Below are 26,180 nucleotides of genomic sequence, written 5' to 3'. Positions count from 1 at the left end.
GGTGATAAAACGATGCCGGCGGCACAATATCATGGACGGGTTCGTGTAATCAACTAAAGCTCACATAATCAGAGACGACTTCAAGTGCGTTTATGAGCACCCACAGTGAGATGTGGAGCCACACAAGGTAGAGCGTGGCTAGAACGAACGTCTCAGGTACCCGTGCAGGGAAAGCAAAAGTGAAACGACAGCGAGGGAGAGGCAACTACCAGACACAGTATGCTAAACAGAAAGGTTCTTGTACAGTGATAGTCATGTAAAGCTCATATAGCAAGACATGTTCTAAAAAAAGGTACACCGTCCGTGAGAGTCAAATAAACCAAGTATAATCAGGCCTGACGGGCAGGCTTCATTCCCTGGAAACAAGTTCAATATTCATCTGTAACGATGGTCAAGCATAAAGCATACAAGATAGGGTAGAAAGACGGGCGAGTGTACACATGCAATCAAACAAGACAAGGTAGAAAATAGGGTAGAAAGACGGGCGTGTATACACATGCAATCAAACAAGATAAGGTAGAAACACGAACCATTCTAAGTAAACTTAGTCTCCGTACTTTTCGTTACACTCCACTACTGAGTCGAACAAACCCTAGTAGGAGGTCGCGTCAGGAAACCTTTGAGCGATCTGTGACCGTCCAATCAAAAGCGAGAAGGCCGAACGGAATTAACCAATCAAACAACGGTTGCTGTTTAGGATATGGCGGGACTTAAAAACTTCCCTAGTCACCGACACTGATCCCTCATCCCTCAATAAATGAAACTCCGCATAAAACTCAGGCATTTGACCTGCAGTGTATAAGCGTAGGGCTTTCTGATGATATGCTTGGTTACCATTAGCTAATATTTCCGCAAGCAGACATCCCTGAATATTGACAAAACCACTCTTTTCCTCGACTGACTGTTGACAGTAAATGTAGCGTGCTTCATGTGTATTATCCGGTAGCGATCGTATGGAAAATAGCATTCGAGTACAAACCTTTTCGAGGTAAAAGTTCAAAAGGTATGTGCAAATTTCCACATTCGCGGTTTCATAAGCTGTGTTCTGATTGGTCAGGGAAGTTCAATCTCAAAGGTTACCTTACGCAACCTCCTACTAGGCTTTGTTAGACTTAGTAATGGAGTGTAAGGAAAAGTACTGAGACTAAGTTATATACAGTTATACATATACTCTAGGGGTGCAAATGCATAAATCATCGCTAACATCGTTATAAATGAAACCCCGTCATTAAAACGGCTCGTTTAGACCTTTAATTACCTTAAATCGACCTTTTTGACAACAGTGCACAATTCTCAACTGCAAACGTAATTTCAACCAATCAGAACGGCGCGTCTTCGTGACGTAATAGTAGGCATAGATATGACGGTCTAGAATTCATCTACATTTCAAGGGATAAACTATTTCGCTTACAGGTTTGTAAAAATCTGACATCGCTATAGCTGTTGCGAAAAATGAAAGCTATATGTTCTCACAATCTACTATCATTTAGTTTTGTCTCCTGCTTTGCCTAGTTTCCGAGTTACAACCCTTGTCCAAATCACCTGATGTCGCCAGGTTGTATTTCGTGTTAGGTGGTGTAAACCTACACGTTATTTGTCTTCATTCACTTGATGCTCAGTTAATGAATTTATAACAGGTATAATTAGTGGTAACACCACTTAGATCATCCGGCAAAGGTCCCGATTCGGCATTTCTTGTGTCTGGATCGATCAAAGGATTAACCGATAACTCGCTGATTGATTAATTACGTTTATGCGGATTTAAATGGGGGATTTGTCAAAAGGTAGTGTTTGTGTACGTACATTTACTAATCTATACTGAATACCAAGAAAGTGAAATCCCAAATATGACATATGTTGCATTATACTGAATACACTCTGTCGTATCTGTGTCTATGTGTACACAACACCCTTCTTTCAAAGGATTAACCACCAATACATTGATTGATTGCTCATTATTGGCTAACTAAATTACGTTTTTCAAAGAATGACGCACATTATGCAATTAGTTTTCAGGTGTGCTATCTTGGGTGACCAGTGAAACTATACAGCAATGTGAAAAACCTGAAACGATGCATCACGTTTTCGTATATTAGACTGTTAAAAGACATCTTGGGAAATCTGCAGATGAATTATATATGACTTGTTTTGGTGGATATTGATGGATACATTCCTCAAAGAAAGTAATAGCTTGACACTGCTCCTATGACTTTAATTTTAATATTTGCATTTTGTCTTTATTAAGTTGTCGTAGTTGTCGTCATGAAGTGTAATGATGCAGACGACATACACCAGGGCGTGCGTGCGTGCGAATTATGATTGATATAGGCAAACTATAAAATGTCTAGATTTACATTCCTGTTTCACATTCGCAGATCACTTCTTTTTATTAAGTTTCAAAATGCATACAAGTATGATTATAAAGTAATTAGGATTATGAGACCAAATATAAAGACATACATTGACAAGTGTCAACATACTGGTGAGTGAACGTTTACAAACCAAGTAAATTTCGCAAGTGAAGAACTTTCTACTGGCAGTAAAATATGTGTTTTATTGATGACATTAGGATTTTACATGACATTGCTTATGACATAACAATTTCACTCTTGGAAGGGAGGTGGGGGTCAATATAATATTGCTTGCAATATTAATGTCACTTCGACCCCTACCTTGCTTCCATGGAAGAAGTCCTTATGTTACAAGTTGTGTCATGCAAAATCCTTTTGGCCATGATTCAAATGCAAATTTAGTTACTAGTAAAAAGTAGTTTTGATTTTCTAACTTGATGAGAACAAACCATAATCTCAATAATTCTAACCGACTTTAACCCGTGACTTCACGATTTTCAAAAATGGTGGCGCCCCGTCTGAGGATAAATGCTATTTAAAGGTCACATGCAACGTAAAACACAACTTTGCAGATTCTGGTACCTTTCGGTATGCACTTACCGAAACAAATCATAAAAAATGCCAATTCAACCTATAAAGCTGAAAAAAACGCGATGAAAAAAAGCCCGCGAAAACGGAGTTCAAACGTTTCACTAAATTCCCCCAACGCTGGAGGAAAAACTGGTTTTAACACCTATGCTGCGCTGCGTCCATAACGTATGCGCAGTGAATAGGTTCACGGAGCTTGAAACAGTATGCATGCCCACCGTCTGAGGTCGTGAGCAGTAGTCTAATCTCGGTTGTGTACACGAACAAGTAAATAATCTACTCGTTACGTAAAACAACTTGTTGACTGTGGTAAGCAATCTCTGTCACAGAGAAAGTTCAGTGTCTGGTTTATTCACACCTATATGTCTGTCTGCCTGTCTGCTAAAGACAACATGCAATACACAGCTTCAACCATTGACCACATGCAATTTGAACTTAACACCTATAAAGGCATAAACAAAATACAAGTTGTAAGTTGATTTATGACTCGTGCACCCGAGTCCCGTGTCTGCCACATTATGTAACTAGGCACGTGTGTCTGTGGGTTGCAAACAAACTACATTCATTTTTTTCGGATGACTGGATCTGACGGAAACTCTTGTCAGTTTCAAGTCCTGCTTTGTACTTGGACGAATGACAGATTCCAGCCACGCAGTAGTTTACCATCTCTACTGACATGATCTTTTATTGGATCAAGCGCAAATTCAGAGAACATGTATTTTCTAAACCCAACATCTCTATATACATTCTTCATGGATAACGACTTCTTTTCGTGTATATGATCTTGTTTGACAACAGTATATGAATCCATACTGAAACGACGCATCAAGTACACAAAAAGAAGTTGTTATCCATAAAGTATCTTACTTTCTTACTTCTAAAATGCCCATCAAACAGATCATCTTTCTGTACACACACTGAACCCTCAGCATATCAGCAAATGAAACAGCCAATGGGAAGCCGTCGCTACACTTGAGTGCATATCCACCCGGTATGACTGGGTTCGGTCTCCCGTGGGCTTCGTTTCGGGGGAAGCAAGCCCAAGTACAAAATATTGCACTTTTGAATCGCGATTGTACACTTATAATTGTGTTTATTTGTCTTTTTAAAAGCAGCAATGTATATTATATGTCATGAATAAGTGATAAATGTGTTTGAATTATGTTTGATTTTTTGGTTGCATGTGACCTTAAAGTTTATTTTCACTGACTTACAAAATCAAAATTACTTTTCACTGATAGTAAAATGTGTATTTTATTCATGGACATTAGGATTTTACATGACATTCCTTATGACATAACAATTTCACTCTCGGAAGTGAGGCAGGGGTCAATATAATATTACTTACGATAATATTGTCACTTCGACCATAACCTCGGTTCCGAGGAAGAAAGCGTTATATTCATGCAATATCCTTATGGTAGACAATGTGTAGTAAGCAGTCTTGACTTTATAAACTCGATGAAACTTGAACTCCATTTTCTATCCTCGAAGCGTGGTAGGGGGCGAACCATCCGATTTAGTATATACCACAGACTTCCATAAAGGCTCGCTTCGCACTTACAAACAACCAATTTCAGCACAAACTACGGGGTCTGGTGGAAATCTGTGCATAGTGACACCATCACGCGACCGCAAGGAGCAATTGACGGCAACACAACTATTCGGCATGTCTATGGTGACGTCGAGAAATCAGCAAAATGACGAGCTTCCTACACATTTTCTGTACAACTAACTGGAAATCGTTCCTTCTATGACGTCACTGCAGGGCTCTGGCGACAGAGTTACGTAACCTGTCTGTGGTTTCGTTTGCGGGTGAGAGAGAAGCAGACGGCTTTTTAGCAACTTTCGAGCGCTTGGTATTAATTAACCACAAGTTGTTGGGTTTTTTTTAAAAAAAAATGGTGTTCCGTTTATGACTAACCAGAAGTCTTCCATATGCAGTGGTAAAGAGAGTACCAAAAATTGAGTTCATTCGTTCTTTAAACTGAAACACGGGCATATACACACATGCAGTCAAAGAAGATTCGGTAGAAAGACGGGTACTTGTACACATGCAGTCAAGCAAGATAGAGTAAAGGACGGGCGCATTCAGCCATGCACGACTGTGTAAAAGGACGGGAGCATGCAGTCATACAAGACTGAGTAAGAGGAAAGGCGCATGCAGTCATACAAGACTGAGTAGGAGGGCGGGAGCATGCAGTCATACAAGACTGAGTAAAAGGACGGGAGCATGCAGTCATACAAGACTGAGTAAAAGGACGGGAGCATGCAGTCATACAAGACTGAGTAAGAGGGCGGGAGCATGCAGTCATACAAGACTGAGTAAGAGGGCGGGAGCATGCAGTCATACGAGACTGAGTAGGAGGGCGGGAGCATGCAGTCATACAAGACTGAGTAGGAGGGCGGGAGCATGCAGTCATACGAGACTGAGTAAAAGGGCGGGAGCATCCAGTCATACAAGACTGAGTAAAAGGACGGGAGCATTCAGTCATACAAGACTGAGTAAGAGAAAAGGCGCATGCAGTCATACAAGACTGAGTAAAAGGACGGGAGCATGCAGTCATACAAGACTGAGTAAGAGGGCGGGAGCATGCAGTCATACAAGACTGAGTAAAAGGACGGGAGCATGCAGTCATACAAGACTGAGTAAGAGGGCGGGAGCATGCAGTCATACAAGACTGAGTAAGAGGGCGGGAGCATGCAGTCATACGAGACTGAGTAAAAGGGCGGGAGCATGCAGTCATACAAGACTGAGTAAGAGGGCGGGAGCATGCAGTCATACCAGACTGAGTAAGAGGGCGGGAGCATGCAGTCATACGAGACTGAGTAAAAGGGCAGGAGCATGCAGTCATACAAGACTGAGTAAGAGGGCGGGAGCATGCAGTCATACAAGACTGAGTAAGAGGGCGGGAGCATGCAGTCATACAAGACTGTGTAAAAGGGCGGGAGCATGCAGTCATACAAGACTGAGTAAAAGGGCGGGAGCATGCAGTCATACAAGACTGAGTAAGAGGGCGGGAGCATGCAGTCATACGAGACTGAGTAAAAGAGCGGGAGCATGCAGTCATACAGATTGAGTAAAAGAACGTGCGCACGCAGCCATACAGATTGAGTAAAAGGACGGACCCATGTACATATGTAGTCTTACAAGACTGAGTAAAAGGACAGGTGCATGCAGTCATTCAAGACTGGGTAAAATGATGGGCCCCTGTACACATACAGTCATACAAGATTGAGTGAAAGGACGGGCGCATGCAGCCATACAAAACTGAGAAAAGGACGGGAGCATGTATACATGCAGTCATGCAAGTGAGTGAATTAGTTTAGGCATACGCAGCTTTTAGCAATCTTTCAGCAATGTCACGTCGGGAAACACCAGAAATGGACTTCACACATTGTGGGGAATCGAAACCGGTAATCAGTCTTTAATCACTAGGCCACCTTATCACCCCACAGATTGGGTAGATAGACTGGCCCATGTACACATGCAACGAGAACGAAGTTAATGTTTAATCAGACACGTTGTTCCAGATACAATGGTGAACGTTCACCTGCAGTGAAGGTCAAGTGAAGCTCAGGTCGTCATACATTACATAACATTAGATTGTAGTTTACAAATAGCACAACATTTCTCCTTTGTAGAATGCTACAATATTATCGGAATATCTTAAGGACCCTGGTAATAATTTGTGTTAATCAGGAAGAGAGTTAGTTTTCTAACGATAAACGTGATGCAAGAGCAAAATTAAAGTTACGAATACGTACATCTAACTCGTTGTCTTGACATAAGATGACATAAGACAACACACGCGCACGTGCACACACGCATACACACATAATATTAGGTTGTACATATGAACACACACACATATATATATACATATATGTATACATTTTCAGGTCTCTTATCATCGTAGATAATTAAGTCGGCCAAAACAAAAGTTTTAGACATATTAGTAGGTTGTGGGCGTGGAATACGACAGGTTTCCGCAGTTTGGGTCAGGTTATGTCACATTTTATGATATGAACTTACCTAAGGATTGGACAGACATATCACATGACTTCGTGTATATAAGTCTGTGGCGACCGTTCCTCGGTGATGTAGCTAGCGTTATACAGCCATGTGGAACCGGCTGTGCTTCATCCTGGCGGTCCTGTCCGCTATACAAGCTACAGCAGTCAGAAAAAAGAATATCAGAGGTGAGGCATGTCTGTTTATGAAGTTGTTTTCAGCAGGTGTTTAACATCGTTTGTGCATTTGAGGACCCCAGATGCGAGTGAACAGTTGGTCTCTCCTCAGTTCCAGTTTGCCTTTAACGCCTGCATCCACTTTTTCAGAAGTAGTTAGTGTACTCACCTTCTGTCACCGCCCACTTACTAGCATAAACTGCTCCTTTGACAGTTAAGGATGTAAACAGACTTTGTTAAATGATGGAAGCACCTTGAGAACGTGCCCAAAACAAACCGTGTAAACCCACAATACAACATGTCAACAATACAAGATGTCAGTCACATTTGACTGTGATGCGAGTGCTTCTGTTTGCCGTAATACCGTAAATGTATTTTTCCAGAGGGTTGCCTTGTATCTGGTTGAAAGACCAGACAGGTTTATTCATTCTTCGTCTTGTTCACATAATATCGGAACATTAGTGTGTAAACAATATCAAGTATTGTGCTTCATAGCTTGGAATTCCTAGGTATGTTGTATGGGCATTTAGTGACAGCCTCACCTGCACGTTTCAGCCAAACGACAGGCATACTACAACAGTGGCATTAGTGGGAACTATGGTGAGTACTTGTCTATCTATACATATAAGGATAAAGTGCCTGTATGAAGCAGTATCGTGAGGTTTGTAGTATTCCCTATATATGAATGTTGGCATATATCCTGATACACAGGTCCCAATGGTGACTCAAATCTCTAGATTCAGCTGAACAGATAGTAGAAGCTACATGGTTGATACTCATTGTACCCCTTCGTGTATAGCGTCACTCACTCATATGAGGTAGAAGGATGGAGTTACCACTACATAATGAATAAATGTGCTGCATTAGAAAGCCAAAATGTGTAAACTGTGAGGCAACGATTTCTTCAAGGCATCGTGCATCTTTCAAATTAATCTTCCATAGAGGAAAATAGGCGCCTTCTACGTTAGCGTGTATTAACCTTATTTCAAACAGTATCTATATACTGTTTCTTTTCCCACGAAATATAGACGTTTTGCCAGCTCGTGTTTCCCAAGAATGTGTCAACTGATAATATAAACTGTGTATAGTATGACTCCAACAAAGTGTTTTATATATTGCTTACTGTCTTTCTGGTTTCCTTAGTGTGGAATACTCCTGTGGATGTGGAGTTTGTCCTCGATTCTTCGGACAGTGTTGGGGCAGACAACTTCCGGTATATGATCCAATACGTACAGAACCTTGTCCGTCACTGGGACATAGGCCCGCAACGTGTACAAGTGGGCGTGGTTACCTATGGAAATGGCGCCAGAAACCAGTTCTACCTCAACAACTACCAAACAGGGGCGCAGATAGTCAACGCCATTGGAAATATCCAATATCAGAGTGGTGCTGCAGATCTGGGGAATGCTTTCAGATTCGCCTATGGAGATGCCTTCACCAGCCAACATGGATCACGTGATCATGTGCCACATGTCATAGTACACATTGGCAACGGTGTCTCCAGTAACAAAGCCTTCACCCTACAGGTACATTAATACTTTGTAAGATATGGACCATGTCTGTGTTATTACTAATCTGATCAAGACGAATGTTCTCAGACAACATACTTAACAATATATATCTGGATAGCTGTGTTCAAGCTGACTCTAATAATCTCACGACTGACATTGCAGGAGGCCCAGGCTGCCCGGGATCATGGTATAACCATCTACAACGTTGCTGTTGGGAGTGGTGTTGACAACAACGAGGTTCAAAATATCGCCACAAACCCAGCCTCGAGATATGTGTTACACGCCGACACCTACCAGTCGTTGGACACGCTCGTTAACCCACTGGCAACAAAGATCGAAAACGGTAGAGTTGAAAATTTTGTTAATCCGTTTCTCACTTGGGTTCCTTGCATTTCTTTAAACAAATCCCGTATAACTAAAATAAGTTCTTAGAAACATTATACAGAACGTCTGTTAACAGAACGTTAAATGTTCGCATGTATGGCTTTGTTGCAGAGGTTCCAGGGTCCAGCGCTGTACTGCCTCAAGCTAACGGTGTGTATGGCGAAGTACTTTCAAATGTTTTTAAACAAATCAGACAAATTTAATAAAACATAAAATGTTAAGTTTAAAGTTACCGATACTTAGCATCAATCATGACCGAAGCAATTTTGTAACGACTCCCTACACTAACAGGCTGTCTTCAGAAGGCGGATCTGGTTTTCATGATCGATTCCTCTTCCAACGTTGGGAATGCTCAACATCAACAGCTGGAACAGTTCCTGAAGAACTTCCTGTTAAGGCTACCAGTCGGCAAGGACCAAGTACAGGTTGGTCTGGTTCAGTACAGCAGTCACCCCTCAGATGGCTTCCCCCTCAGCATGTATACCGACAGGATGGACCTTTTGAAGGCCGTGGACACGCTGCGCTATATGGGTGGTGGAACAAATACAGCTGACGCCCTCAAGTACATGAGGGAACAAGCCTTCTCGTCAGTATCTGGTGCAAGGACAGATGTACCTAGAATCGGCATAGTTATAACCAACGGACATTCTTCTAACCCAACGGCCACCACCACTGAAGCTGACAAGGCTCGATCTAGCAATATCGGACTGATTAGTGTCGGGGTTGGCTCTGGCGTCGATCTCAATGAGCTGTACAACATTGCTGACAACCCTCAAACTACCAATACCTTCACCATCAGTGACAGCGACCAGATGCAAAATTCCATACCACAGATTCTAAATGCAGCATGTAACAGTAAGTTTGTATATTATTGTGATACATCATGCCATGACACGGCAAGAAGAATCATGCACAAATTATTCTTGTTAAGGAACATGAAACGTGTCTTTCTTATTATCATACATAAAACGTCAATAAGAAGCAGGCAACTGTGTTTAGTGCACATCAGTTGGTGATGTTCACATGTGGTCCCGACATTGAGAAAACGAACCAACTTACGGGTTGTCCGTTTTTCAAAGCTTAACATCTCACAGACACATACACCTTAGCACACGTCAACAGAGTAATTGCGTGAGAGATTCATGGTGCATGCTTGTTTCAGTGAATCGGATGCTTCCTGGCAAAACAGGACAGGGTAAGTAACACTGTCTGCTGTCAGAGTCTCATGCTCAAAATCCACTCCCTAAAGGGCTGCAGCAAGAAAGAAAGAGGAAACATCAGAATCATATGTTTAGTGATGTCCGTCACAATTTAATCACTAAGAAATGCAAAAGACATCTAAATTCAGTCAACTTGAAAATTTGCCCAGTTTTGTCTTTGAACAGCATGAACTTGGGTTACCCTCATTTTGACATTCTTATCACGTTAGATTCTGACAGATTCTATCACTTTGTCAACAAATGGTGAATTATTTATGGACACATCTTATATGTTTTCCAACGTGTGTTCCATTTAGTTCATGTAAAAAGAAATGTGGAAGATTAAAAAATGGAGTTCTGTTTAGGCATTCTATAACTGGTGTGAATGTAACTTTTAGGGGGTGCGGCAACTGATAATATCTATGTTGACAGGGGTTACACACCCTCCAGACCCATGTCAGGACAAGTTAACCAACTGCGACGAGTATGAGGAGAGTGCGTGTGTTCAATATAGGCCTTGGGCTACAGAGAACTGCGCTAGATTCTGCAAGATATGTACACGTAAGTTAGGATAGCAAAACTCTTCTAAAAAGCTGAATAACTTATTACCTAAAGTATGTAACCTGATGTTTACTTTATCTGATAATACCGCCAAGTACGCAGTCGTCAGGTAGTGCAATAAGAAGTAGCACTTCTTGGAGAGAGTTAATAAAAGCAGGAGTTGCGTATTAATGCACGTCAATGTATGCTAACAGCCATGTACACTGTCACTGAGGAGTGCAAAGACTCGCTGGACAACTGCAAGATGTATGGAGCCGACACGTGTCAGAAATACGCGCCCTGGGCACACAGCAACTGTCGTCAGTACTGCGGATTCTGTGGTTAGTTGTTCATCCAAACGCTTATCAACTAGTGAAAGTATGAATAGTGAACTTACCAGATTTCATAGCAGGCACCTATGTATCAACGTACGCAAACATATTTAATGCAGCACGGTATCTCCATGTACATAAAGCAAGCACGATACAATCTGTATCCACACAAGGAAAGAAGTATCTCCACACACATATAGCGGGTATGACACGATCTACATACACATATAACTGAGTATGACACGATCTACATACACATATATCAGAGTAAGAGACTATCTACATACACATATATCAGAGTATGAGACTATCTACATACACATATATCAGAGTATGAGACTATCTACATACACAAATATCAGAGTATGAGACTATCTACATACACATATATCAGAGTATGAGACTATCTACATACACATATAACTGAGTATGAGACTATCTACATACACATATATCAGAGTATGACACGATCTACATACACATATATCAGAGTATAAGACTATCTACATACACATATATCAGAGTATGACACGATCTACATACACATATAACTGAGTAAGAGACTATCTACATACACAAATATCAGAGTATGACACGATCTACATACACATAAAACTGAGTATGAGACTATCTACATACACATATATCAGAGTATGACACGATCTACATACACATAAAACTGAGTAAGAGACTATCTACATACACATATATCAGAGTATGAGACTATCTACATACACATATATCAGAGTATGAGACTATCTACATACACATATATCAGAGTATGAGACTATCTACATACACATATATCAGAGTATGAGACTATCTACATACACATATAACTGAGTAAGAGACTATCTACATACACATATATCAGAGTATGAGACTATCTACATACACATATATCAGAGTATGACACGATCTACATACACATATATCAGAGTATGAGACTATCTCCATACACATATATCAGAGTATGAGACTATCTACATACACATATATCAGAGTAAGAGACTATCTACATACACATATATCAGAGTATGAGACTATCTACATACACATATATCAGAGTATGAGACTATCTACATACACATATATCAGAGTATGAGACTATCTACATACACATATAACTGAGTATGAGACTATCTCAATACACATATAGCGGGTATGACAGGATCTACATACACATATATCAGAGTAAGAGACTATCTACATACACATATATCAGAGTATGAGACTATCTCCATACACATATAGCGGGTATGAGACTATCTACATACACATATATCAGAGTATGAGACTATCTACATACACATATATCAGAGTATGAGACTATCTACATACACATATAACTGAGTATGAGACTATCTACATACACATATATCAGAGCATGAGACTATCTACATACACATATATCAGAGTATGAGACTATCTCCATACACATATATCAGAGTATGAGACTATCTACATACACATATATCAGAGTATGAGACTATCTACATACACATATATCAGAGTATGAGACTATCTACATACACATATATCAGAGTATGAGACTATCTACATACACATATATCAGAGTATGACACGATCTACATACACATATAACTGAGTAAGAGACTATCTACATACACATATATCAGAGTATGACACGATCTCCATACACATATATCAGAGTATGAGACTATCTACATACACATATATCAGAGTATGAGACTATCTACATACACATATATCAGAGTATGAGACTATCTACATACACATATATCAGAGTATGAGACTATCTGCATACACATATATCAGAGTATGAGACTATCTCCATACACATATATCAGAGTATGAGACTATCTACATACACATATATCAGAGTATGAGACTATCTACATACACATATAACTGAGTATGAGACTATCTCCATACACATATAGCGGGTATGACAGGATCTACATACACATATATCAGAGTAAGAGACTATCTACATACACATATATCAGAGTATGAGACTATCTACATACACAAATATCAGAGTATGAGACTATCTCCATGCACATATAGCGGGTTTGACACGATCTACATACACATATATCAGAGTATGAGACTATCTACATACACATATATCAGAGTATGAGACTATCTACATACACAAATATCAGAGTATGAGACTATCTACATACACATATATCAGAGTATGAGACTATCTACATACACATATAACTGAGTATGAGACTATCTATATACACATATGTCAGAGTATGAGACTATCTACATACACATATATCAGAGTATGAGACTATCTACATACACATATATCAGAGTATGAGACTATCTACATACACATATATCAGAGTATGAGACTATCTACATACACATATATCAGAGTATGAGACTATCTACATACACATATATCAGAGTATGACACGATCTACATACACATATAACTGAGTAAGAGACTATCTACATACACATATATCAGAGTATGAGACTATCTACATACACATATATCAGAGTAAGAGACTATCTACATACACATATATCAGAGTATGAGACTGTCTACATACACATATATCAGAGTGTGACACGATCTACATACACATATAACTGAGTAAGAGACTATCTACATACACATATATCAGAGTATGAGACTATCTACATACACATATATCAGAGTAAGAGACTATCTACATACACATATATCAGAGTATGAGACTATCTACATACACATATATCAGAGTATGAGACTATCTACGTACACATATATCAGAGTATGAGACTATCTACATACACATATATCAGAGTATGAGACTATCTACATACACATATATCAGAGTATGAGACTATCTACATACACATCTATCAGTGTATGAGACAATCTACATACACATATAACTGAGTAAGAGACTATCTACATACACATATATCAGAGTATGAGACTATCTACATACACATATAACTGAGTATGAGACTATCTACATACACATATATCAGTGTATGAGACAATCTACATACACATATATCAGAGTAAGAGACTATCTACATACATATATATCAGTGTATGAGACTATCTACATACACATATATCAGAGTATGAGACTATCTACATACACATCTATCAGTGTATGAGACTATCTACGTACACATATATCAGAGTATGAGACTATCTACATACACATATATCAGAGTATGAGACTATCTACATACACATATATCAGAGTATGAGACTATCTACATACACATATATCAGAGTATGAGACTATCTACATACACATATAACTGAGTATGAGACTATCTCCATACACATATAGCGGGTATGACAGGATCTACATACACATATATCAGAGTAAGAGACTATCTACATACACATATATCAGAGTATGAGACTATCTACATACACAAATATCAGAGTATGAGACTATCTCCATGCACATATAGCGGGTTTGACACGATCTACATACACATATATCAGAGTATGAGACTATCTACATACACATATATCAGAGTATGAGACTATCTACATACACAAATATCAGAGTATGAGACTATCTACATACACATATATCAGAGTATGAGACTATCTACATACACATCTATCAGTGTATGAGACAATCTACATACACATATAACTGAGTAAGAGACTATCTACATACACATATATCAGAGTATGAGACTATCTACATACACATATAACTGAGTATGAGACTATCTACATACACATATATCAGTGTATGAGACAATCTACATACACATATATCAGAGTAAGAGACTATCTACATACATATATATCAGTGTATGAGACTATCTACATACACATATATCAGAGTATGAGACTATCTACATACACATCTATCAGTGTATGAGACTATCTACGTACACATATATCAGAGTATGAGACTATCTACATACACATATATCAGAGTATGAGACTATCTCCATACACATATATCAGAGTATGAGACTATCTACATACACATATATCAGAGTATGAGACTATCTACATACACATATAACTGAGTATGAGACTATCTCCATACACATATAGCGGGTATGACAGGATCTACATACACATATATCAGAGTAAGAGACTATCTACATACACATATATCAGAGTATGAGACTATCTACATACACAAATATCAGAGTATGAGACTATCTCCATGCACATATAGCGGGTTTGACACGATCTACATACACATATATCAGAGTATGAGACTATCTACATACACATATATCAGAGTATGAGACTATCTACATACACAAATATCAGAGTATGAGACTATCTACATACACATATATCAGAGTATGAGACTATCTACATACACATATAACTGAGTATGAGACTATCTATATACACATATGTCAGAGTATGAGACTATCTACATACACATATATCAGAGTATGAGACTATCTACATACACATATATCAGAGTATGAGACTATCTACATACACATCTATCAGTGTATGAGACTATCTACATACACATATAACTGAGTATGAGACTATCTACATACACATATATCAGTGTATGAGACTATCTACGTACACATATATCAGAGTATGAGACTATCTACATACACATATATCAGAGTATGAGACTATCTACATACACATATATCAGAGTATGAGACTATCTACATACACATCTATCAGTGTATGAGACAATCTACATACACATATAACTGAGTAAGAGACTATCTACATACACATATATCAGAGTATGAGACTATCTACATACACATATAACTGAGTAAGAGACTATCTACATACACAAATATCAGAGTATGAGACTATCTACATACACATATATCAGAGTATGAGACTATCTACGTACACATATATCAGAGTATGAGACTATCTACATACACATATATCAGAGTATGAGACTATCTACATACACATATATCAGAGTATGAGACAATCTACATACACATATATCAGAGTATGAGACTATCTACATACACATCTATCAGTGTATGAGACAATCTACATACACATATATCAGAGTATGAGACTATCTACATACACATCTATCAGTGTATGAGACAATCTACATACACATATATCAGAGTATGAGACTATCTACATACATATATATCAGTGTATGAGACAATCTACATACACATATATCAGAGTATGAGACTATCTACATACACATATATCAGTGTATGAGACAATCTACATACACATATATCAGAGTATGAGACTATCTACATACACATATATCAGAGTATGAGACAATCTACATACACATATATCAGAGTATGAGACTATCTACATACACATCTATCAGTGTATGAGACAATCTACATACACATCTATCAGTGTATGAGACAATCTACATACACATCTATCAGAGTATGAGACAATCTACATACATATACAAAGAGCATATATAGCGGACATGGACATAGAAATATATACTTTGTGCGGTTTTCCGTCAGTCGGATTGACAACAGTAACAGCGGTGACTGAACAACGTATGTTTGTGTTGCAGCCGGCGTCTCGTCCGGATTCTGTGAGTAGCTGCAATTATTGGTTTGTTTTCCTTGTAACCATAATCAAATACGTTCACGTATACATACTGTTATGTTTGGAAACGTTTATGTAACGTTCTAACGTATTCTTTTCCTTCTTCAAATGTATGTATGAATCACAATTTACTACGGTATTATAATATTATTCAGTGTTATGTTCACGTTGATGTTTGAGACCATTTCGATTGTTGTGACGTGCATGAACATGAACTAACCATGTGTTGTCAGATGGTCAGTGTTTCTACAAGGGCAAGACATACAAGCAGGGCGATAGATGGGACGATGGTTGTGACTATGAATGTGTGTGTGAGAACGGCAACACTGGAAAATACCGGTGCTATAACAAGTATGTATAAGACTCACTACTGAGGGTGAAAGCATACGAAGGCATATCCTTGGTAAAAGGTCAATACACACAGCTTTTGCAGAGGACCTCTCAATGTGTGTTAGAGTATCGTGTAACACCGGTGCATCTCTGGTGGGTGGTCCTTGGTAACATCACGTAATAACATTACTGTCTCATTGTTACATTTTGAAGTAAAAGGCATGGATACCTGATAGTAGAATGATCTGCCCGTTACCTCCTTGTCCAGTCCTGGAGGACTTAAACACGTGTATACTACCTTCGTGCAGGTGTCCCATATATAACGACCTGCCCAGCCAGTGCACGCTCGTGCTCACCCCGGGTGAATGCTGCCTCAAGCCCGTGTGCAACTTTCAGCAGAAGGTGACGAGCAACACTGGATCAGGGGTTGGCAAAACACCGACTGGAATCAGTGAGTGTCACCAAAGAGTTTCCACATCTCAGACATTAGGCTGTAACCACCAGCTACAGAAAGGCATTACAGTGAGAACTGTTATGTGCCATATACACTGCATGATTAATTTACACGGGTCGCAAAACTGTTGCTTTATGCGTTAGCATTGCAAAGCAAAAAAGGGTGAATAGATCAGGTGAAGCCATCAACATTTTGGATACAGCCGACGCCCTACTTACCTGACAACGGAGGTGGTATCAGTTTGAAAAGTCTTTCAACAATATCTTAACAGGAGAATTTCAGACCTAGCTCCTAGTAATAGTTGAACATATTTCACATGGTTGACTTTCCACATGACGGTAGTAAAGATAGAGTTTCGGTTAACATCCCATCACCACCGTCAAATAATAATGAACCATGGCATTTCTTAACAAAACGTGTTCTTGCCATAAACAGCATGTAGGACGTACACATACCTTTAGCATTGTCTTATAACACTGTTTCCGGGAGGACTGCTTCTTGATTATATACCACTTACATGCAGACACTTGTGAGAGCTAGTTGAAATCTAGGGAGCATCTCCCAAGTGTCTGCATGTAAGTGGTAAGTTATCTCAAGACGCTTGTGAAAAATCAGTCCGTCTGCATTCCATTTATAGGCAAATACAACTCAACCTAAACCCATGCCAATAGGAACACCAAGACCTGTCAAATATCACGGTGTAGCTTTACACTCGGAACACAAAAGCATTGTGTTTGTAAGACAATATTTCAGAATAGAAAGGCACTCATCACAAATCTTGTTTAGTCCGAATGGACTAATAAATTTACTTAAGAATAGACCAAATTTAGATCTACAACCCACATATACATGTGTATCCAAACTCACCAAAAATGCATTATAAAACCCTCCATTTGATCACTTTTTATAGACATCACTTTTACCAAAGTCAGTTTCTGATCTGCTAATTTTATTATAAAATGTTGCATATGGGATATATCATGATTGTGTGAGCACTAATAGATGGCTGTGTTAGAATCTCACGCCCGTCTTCTGTATTAATATATGACCACTTCACAGGTGTGTGCGTGTACGATGGCAAACAGTATTATCAAGACGAACGTTGGGAGGTTGGCTGTGATTTCAAATGTAGCTGCATCAACGCTGAGCAGGGAGTTTACACCTGCCAGTCTTAGTAAGTATTACTATGCATGTACCACGCCACTCGTGTTCTATGTGAAGTGTGACAAGGCAAATGAGGGGAACACGGAGATTGCCATAAACAACTACTCACCAACTAAGCACGATATGTGGTAGAATGTAATCAGTACTCGAAAGTCAATTATCTAACTCGACTAGTGCTCAATTCCAACACCTGACCTGATATTGCAGCTGCCCAACATACAACAATCTCCCTTCTTCCTGCCATCTGACCAAGGCTCCAGGCATGTGCTGTGACCAACCATCTTGTGACTTCAACCAGCAGGTCGGCAGTTTTACAGGAAGCGGGGCTACTTCTGGTATCGGCAGTTGTAAGTTACACTTTCATAATCTTCACGGTACATCCATCTAAAACTGCATTTGAGTGAGTGAGTGAGTTTAGTTTTACGCCGCACTCAGCAATATTCCAGCCATATGGCGGCGGTCTGTAAATAATCGAGTCTGGACCAGACAATCAGGTGACCAACAACATGAGCATCGATCTGCGCAATTGGGAACCGATGACGTGTGTCAACCAAGTCAGCGAGTCTGACTACCCGATCCCGTTAGTCGCCTCTGTTAGTCCTCAAGCAGAGTCGCCTTTTATGGCAAGCATGGGTTGCTGAAGGCCTATTCTACCCCGGGACCTTCACGGGTCTAAACCGCATTTAGTGATAGGTGGATAAGGGACTACTACTACTGTTGCTGCTGCTGTTGCTGCTGCTGCTGCTGTTGCTGCTGCTGCTGCTGCTGCATCTATTTTATAAATTTTATACCAGGCGGAGTATAAGACTCGCTTCAAGAAAATCTGAAGCTCAGATGTAAAGTCTTTGCTGTGCCAGTGTGGACAGAGCAGGACATCCAAATTCATGACCGAAATAATTATGCCTGGCCACAGAGACCATCACCCTTTCAATAGTGGGAGTCTCTGGGTACCTGAGCCGATGATCAGCCTTACCAATATGACTGTTCCAGGAACAGCCGACCTATCTCAGCTGCATTTTCTAATCATTTTCCGTAAATCACAAAGTCAGAAACAGCTATGTTTTATTCAGCAACCACCCCCAAAAAGCCATCAGCATGTGAGGATGTCCTACCAAACTGCAACATGTACGACACGACATCATGCAAGGAACCTTACAGACAGTGGGCTGTTGACAACTGCAGGAAAACGTGCAATTTGTGCGGTTAGTTTCACTATTTTATGGAAAGTGTCGACTCCCGCTGTGACATACCAACCTGCGTAAATTTCAACTTTCTCTTGAAATAGAGGATTGGTCACAATCATGTCTACCTTGTGTGTATATTTTCCAATAATGTAAGATCATTCACTGTATATTTTCCAATAATGTAAGATCATTCACTGTATATTTTCCAATAATGTAAGATCATTCACTGTATATTTTCCAATAATGTAAGATCATTCACTGTATATTTTCCAATAATGTAAGATCATTCACTGTATATTTTCCAATAATGTAAGATCATTCACTGTATATTTTCCAATAATGTAAGATCATTCACTGTATATTTTCCAATAATGTAAGATCATTCACTGTATATTTCAGAAAACGGACTCACTAAGCCAGGACCAAATGGTAGGTAACACTTTTCAAAATTAAAAGTAATAATTATTGTGCTCCGAGAACACTCTGCGGATTTACGCTGAATGCTGTCAATTTCCAGATGTGTGTATCTACGAGGGGAAAACTTACCACCAGGACGAAGCCTGGGCAGTCTCATGTGATTTGGAGTGTGTGTGTGAACAAGCAACATTTGGCTACTACAGATGCAGTAATAAGTACGTGAATGTTTCATGAAGGTGGCTCTGTGGTCGCGTTGTAGTACATGAGCGAAAAGTGCACTACAGTCCGTTTGAATCAAAAGCATTCCGATGAATTGCAACTAAACTGAAAACAAATAAACATATAATACTCAGTGAAACGCTGATCATAATCAAAACATCAGACCAACTCAGTGATTTGCTGCAGAATATCAGTCCGGAAAAAACAGTTTAACAAACTATCACTAAATTTATTTATACCAGTACCATTCTAATTGACTTTGCTACTAAAATGGTTTGAGAGGACTGATCTTATTGCCATGGTACATTACCTGCAGGTGTCCGAGCTACAACAACATTCCTAATGGTTGTTACACCCAGAAGAAGGCTGGGGACTGCTGCGAGACCGTTGTGTGTGACAGAGGCACTTTTGTCCCCTCCACTACTAACCTCCAATCCATAGGAAACGGAGGGGGGATAATAGTGACTGGTTTAGGTGGATCACAGATTAACGTCCCCCCAACATTCCCCAGTGGTGCCACACCCGGTCCAGGAACGGGCGGTACCGGCATGCAAGCTCCCACACTCAGTAAGTGAGGGAATGAATTTTGTTTCTTGTTTATCGCATCAGTGTCCCAACCATATGACGGCGATACTCTTAATATAAACCTGAAGGGTGCTTCTCACTATATATTAGGTCATCTCTTGTTTTCCCAGAATAACCGCATTTGAGGTTTTTGTTTTGGAGAAAGACCTTCTCCCAGGTTTTACTTTTCCGAACTTTATATGAACATCAACATTCAAATGATACATGAGTGTTTGAAATCAATTGAAAAATATCGATCAAGATTAAACTTTGAATACAAACGTTTTTTCCAAGCGGGATGGAAACCAGAATTCTCAGATCAGTAGTCAGATGCTCTACCACACGGCCAAGGGGGTGACGAGGTTAAATTATCATTACATTGATTTTACGCACGCTTCAGTTATTCAGTTATTGTTATGTAGCTTCATTAAATGATCATGTGCATGGTAAGTACCCATCACTGAAGGTATATATGTAAGAGAAAACACTTCTCCTCGGTTTTGGTAGACAATGTAAAAACCATCGGGATTTCCCTCCCCCTCCGGTTTTACATTGCCTCCCAAAACTGAGGAGGCGTGTTTTCCCCTATACAACCAAGTCAGTTGCAACGTGTTATTTTCCTGTCGCCTCGTATGAGTTCGCAGTACTCACTGGCATATACATCTACACTCATCATGTGAATTTCGACTGATTTTACTTCAGATGGTTGTCTGTACAGCGGCAATCTGTACGTGCAGGGACAACAGTGGACGGATGGCTGCCAGCAGACCTGTGTCTGTACTGATGCTACAAAGGGGCTTTATATGTGCAGAGCCAGGTGAGTGTGCTAGAGGAGGCTAGCTTCCTGTAAACTAGTGAGACCTTCAGTTGTGTCAGTAGAGCTGTGTCTGTACTGATGCTACAAAGGGGCTTTATATGTGCAGAGCCAGGTGAGTGTGCTAGAGGAGGCTAGCTTCCTGTAAACTAGTGAGACCTTCAGTTGTGTCAGTAGAGCTGTGTCTGTACTGATGCTACAAAGGGGCTTTATATGTGCAGAGCCAGGTGAGTGTGCTAGAGGAGGCTAGCTTCCTGTAAACTAGTGCAGTGAGACCTTCAGTTGTGTCAGTAGAGCTGTGGTGTCTAATTCAGGACATCCATCGTTCAAATAGTTTCAAAAACCGAAAACCGAAGCCATTTGAGACATATCCGTTATTATTTAATGAACATCTTAATCGTTATCACTACCGCAGGGTACGGTATTTCGACTGTCAGTGTAGCGACGACAGCACACAGCATCATGCCGCTCGCTGGAAACGCCCTTGGGTTGAGTTGGAACTCCACTCACCTCAATCATGTATAGAGTCATGCCAACTAAAGACGTTTGAACTCAGCCATGCCTCAGTCTTCGTCAACCTATTGCTTGTATTAAACAAGAGCTCATTCCTCTGTCGACACGCTATATGAACGCCTTGACAATAGTACTCTTACACTGACGTTATGTGCTGCATAGCCACCTCAACAACATCACTGTTTTTGCAGATGCCCCACCTATCAAGGCATACCTCAAAACTGCATTATGAAAGCTGATCCGAATGACCCATGTTGTAAGATTCCAAACTGCAACCCACTGGCCGGTCAGCTGCCCATCCCAGTGTACGGACCGAACGTTCAGAACATCGGAGCCGTGCAGCCACCAAGTATTGGCGACCTTATGACCGGCACCTTCACCGTGAAGCACACCATCAACTTCAACGGTGGCACAGTCGCACCACCCACAGCCCCGTCAGTGTTGCCCTCTGGATCTGGAATAGGTACACTGACCGAAATACTGACGTCAAACCAGGTCGCCTTTTGAAGTTAAATTCTTTACAGTTTACTTCATTCAATGTGTGTCCTACTGTACGTCACGGCACGTGTGTATATACCTCTGTAGTGTACAGATTCGTACATGTATGGCCATGTTGGAAAATGATCATCACTGTCAAATCCTGCACCCTGTCTAAACCAGAAGTTCATATAGGTCCCTAGGGGTGCCGGTTTCTACAGGTTTCACGGTATTTATGTCTCTGCAGTAGACAGCTTCACACATACTTATATATCTCTGTAGTGTACAGCTTTACATGCCTATAGTCTAACACAGGCTAACCACTGACGTAGCACCGGGTAGATTTTGTGGATCAGTACTCAGAACCATATGTGTATTTGCAGGGTACTGCATGTACAATGGACAGCGGTACACCCAGAGCGAGTCATGGGAGGACGGATGTAAATACAACTGTGTCTGTCAGGACGCTTCTATCGGGAAATGGAAATGTAACGACAAGTAAGATACAAACACAAACTGTAACTCCCCCAGACCTATGCACATCAGCTGGAAGGATGTGTTTGTTCTGCAGGGCTCAGTTGTTTACCCTTTGTTTAGCCTTTGCCACGACATCTAACATTTTCACCAAGTCAGTAGTTTCTCTTCTGGCTAGGAAACAAATATATATATGAAGACAAGAGTTAGTTTATATTTCAAATGTTTGAGATCTATATATTGCTGTATTGAAGGGCCATATCTTTGTTTCCACAACTGGTTGTGTATAAAGAAACGTCGTAATTTATGTAAAGCGAGTGACCTTTACTCTTTCTTCAGGTGTCTGAAGTATGAGAATCTGCCCAAACCTTATTGCACTCTGATCCAAGACACGACAAACCCCTGCTGTAAAGTACCTCACTGTGATTTTACCGGCAAATACGGGGAACTGATTGGTTCACGGTCTCCTCCTCCAGTCACCCAGCCGAGGACACAGTACCCACCGACATTCCCAGTGATCACCACTCCTGCCCCAGGTATGCACCACCCAAACAACCCTACGTGTGTGTCCCTGTTTTGCATGGCAAACACTGTAAACTTTCAAAATGTTTAGTAGAATGGAGTCCCATATCATTCTTTTCATCTGCTGTTATGTTCATTTTTCTAGCGTTTTGTGACTACAACGGCCAAAAGTACAACCAAGGACAGATGTGGTATGATGCTTGCAGCTTTAAATGTACCTGCGACAACGCCCGAGCTGGTTACTACAGATGTGTCAACAGGTGAGCTTGTTATAATAGTTCTTTTCATCGGTAATGAAGTGCGGTGCCATACCATTTCCTGACTCTGATCTTGACAACGATGTTCTGCAGATGCCCGCAGTATGACAACGTACCCCCAGATTGCACAATGGTGACCGACCCACAGGACCCCATGTGCTGCAAGATCCCTAAATGTATCTTCACCCCAACCTCAGGTGGAACGTCTGGCCAAGGCAACATACCTACACTCAGCCCGGGACATTTCATCAACCAGAAGCCTGGCGGAAATCCATCTGGCGTCGGTCAGAGTACAATTCATAAAACAAAAACAAACAAAAAAAAAAACAACAAAAAAACATTCCTAATATTCTGCCTGTTATTTCATCCATAATTTTCCAAATGTTCCAGTAAGTCGTAAATGTCGATAATAAGGTGCTGTCTTCCCTACATGTGTAATTGTGTTTCCCGCTAGGCTACTGTGAATACCACAGTAAACGGTATCACCAAGGTGACAAGTGGCTTGATGGTTGCCAGCTGAAGTGCGAGTGCCAAGACGAAGACAGTGGTCTGTACAAGTGCACTGAGAGGTAAATTAGACTGAAACTCCAACTCTCAAAGTCCATACTGAATAACTGGTCAAAGACAGATTTGAACAGATATGATACATGTTAGTGGCAAGATTTATTCAAGCGCTGTTTCACCAACAAGTTAAACTTGTCGAGATGTACGGTTTTAAATTGTGCACGCATTGGGACTTGCTAACATTTAAAGTGGTGCTAAGTAACATACACCCAATCTTTCATGGAAGGCATACTTTCAAGCGTCATATCTATTGGGTTGCTGAGGTGCTGGGGTTCTCTTTGATATAATGATTGTGAGACAATTCCACGAAAGTGTCTTCTACATAGTGTCCTCATTAAGTGTTCCATTCAAGTAACATAGATATTCAACTGTAGTGACAGTTACCTATATATTTCAGATGTCCTCGCTACCCTGATTTGCCCCCACAGTGCAAGCTGATCCCAGATTTTACCGACCCATGCTGCACAAAGCCTTCTTGTGACTTTACGGGTACTTCTGGGTCTCTGTCAGGACATGGTGACCTCAAGACCCCTGCCCCAGGGTTCTTCACCCCTTCCCCAGGCTACACAGGAACCCCCATACCAGGTACTCACACATGGTACAACTTCTCAAACCCCAGTTACACAGGAACCCCCATACCAGGTACTCACACATGGTACAACTTCTCAAACCCCAATTACACAGGAACCCCCATACCAGGTACTCACACATGGTACAACTTCTCAAACCCCAATTACACAGGAACCCCCATACCAGGTACTCACACATGGTACAACTTCTCAAACCCCAATTACACAGGAACCCCCATACCAGGTACTCACACATGGTACAACTTCTCAAACCCCAATTACACAGGAACCCCCATACCAGGTACCCATACATGGTACAACTTCTCAAACCCCAATTACACAGAAACCCCCATACCAGGTACTCACACATGGTACAACTTCTCAAACCCCAATTACACAGAAACCCCCATACCAGGTACTCACACATGGTACAACTTCTCAAACTCCAATTACACAGAAACCCCCATACCAGGTACTCACACATGGTACAACTTCTCAAACCCCAATTACACAGAAACCCCCATACCAGGTACTCACACATGGTACAACTTCTCAAACCCCAATTACACAGGAACCCCCATACCAGGTACTCACTCATGGAACAACTTCTCAAACCCCAATTACACAGGAAACCATTTACCACCTATACGGAAATACATGAATATTGTCAATGTAAGCACGTTGAGAGATAATATGGGTTCTGAATTTTGGGGTCACTCTGCTTTGCAGCTTACTGTGTATACAATGGTGCCAAGTTCTTCCAAGGCGACACATGGAATGATGGCTGTGACAGGCGATGTCGCTGTGAAGATTCTGTGAAGGGTCTTTACGTCTGCAATGACAGGTCAGACACTCATCTATGGGTATCTGATTCACCAGTCCGCTTTATCAACCAGGCCACTTATTCATATGACGATGTCATCTGATACTTGAACATTAGTGAGAGATAACTATGTGTTGTGCAAAATGTTCAAAGAGTTATAAACATAGGTTGAGAGACAATTCAAGTTGTGAATGTACTCCTATTTCGAATGCACGGCT

At 40.5% G+C, this 26,180-nt stretch overlaps 1 protein-coding gene across 1 annotated transcript in view; it reads left to right on the top strand.

The window, feature by feature from the left end:
• The first annotated feature begins 7,040 nt into the window (after positions 1 to 7,040).
• The window catches only part of LOC137257629 (uncharacterized), a 53,425-nt gene continuing 34,285 nt past the window's right edge, over positions 7,041 to 26,180 (top strand). Inside the window, exons 1-27 of the mRNA XM_067794959.1 lie at positions 7,041 to 7,142; positions 7,686 to 7,730; positions 8,274 to 8,656; positions 8,804 to 8,984; positions 9,137 to 9,175; positions 9,317 to 9,880; positions 10,188 to 10,220; positions 10,657 to 10,785; positions 10,980 to 11,105; positions 16,583 to 16,603; positions 16,851 to 16,968; positions 17,256 to 17,398; positions 18,461 to 18,575; positions 18,773 to 18,912; positions 19,636 to 19,767; positions 20,149 to 20,178; positions 20,267 to 20,381; positions 20,702 to 20,952; positions 21,652 to 21,766; positions 22,468 to 22,739; positions 23,137 to 23,251; positions 23,567 to 23,763; positions 23,895 to 24,009; positions 24,100 to 24,290; positions 24,461 to 24,575; positions 24,968 to 25,155; positions 25,869 to 25,983. Of these exons, the coding sequence (XP_067651060.1) occupies positions 7,064 to 7,142; positions 7,686 to 7,730; positions 8,274 to 8,656; positions 8,804 to 8,984; positions 9,137 to 9,175; positions 9,317 to 9,880; positions 10,188 to 10,220; positions 10,657 to 10,785; positions 10,980 to 11,105; positions 16,583 to 16,603; positions 16,851 to 16,968; positions 17,256 to 17,398; positions 18,461 to 18,575; positions 18,773 to 18,912; positions 19,636 to 19,767; positions 20,149 to 20,178; positions 20,267 to 20,381; positions 20,702 to 20,952; positions 21,652 to 21,766; positions 22,468 to 22,739; positions 23,137 to 23,251; positions 23,567 to 23,763; positions 23,895 to 24,009; positions 24,100 to 24,290; positions 24,461 to 24,575; positions 24,968 to 25,155; positions 25,869 to 25,983 (4,067 nt within the window). The 5' untranslated portion in view covers positions 7,041 to 7,063. The remainder of the gene's footprint in view (positions 7,143 to 7,685; positions 7,731 to 8,273; positions 8,657 to 8,803; positions 8,985 to 9,136; positions 9,176 to 9,316; positions 9,881 to 10,187; positions 10,221 to 10,656; positions 10,786 to 10,979; positions 11,106 to 16,582; positions 16,604 to 16,850; positions 16,969 to 17,255; positions 17,399 to 18,460; positions 18,576 to 18,772; positions 18,913 to 19,635; positions 19,768 to 20,148; positions 20,179 to 20,266; positions 20,382 to 20,701; positions 20,953 to 21,651; positions 21,767 to 22,467; positions 22,740 to 23,136; positions 23,252 to 23,566; positions 23,764 to 23,894; positions 24,010 to 24,099; positions 24,291 to 24,460; positions 24,576 to 24,967; positions 25,156 to 25,868; positions 25,984 to 26,180) is intronic.

This window comes from Haliotis asinina, chromosome 12, assembly GCF_037392515.1.
Source record: "Haliotis asinina isolate JCU_RB_2024 chromosome 12, JCU_Hal_asi_v2, whole genome shotgun sequence".
Classification (NCBI taxonomy): domain Eukaryota; kingdom Metazoa; phylum Mollusca; class Gastropoda; order Lepetellida; family Haliotidae; genus Haliotis; species Haliotis asinina.
This window is presented reverse-complemented; position numbering and strand designations above follow the sequence as displayed.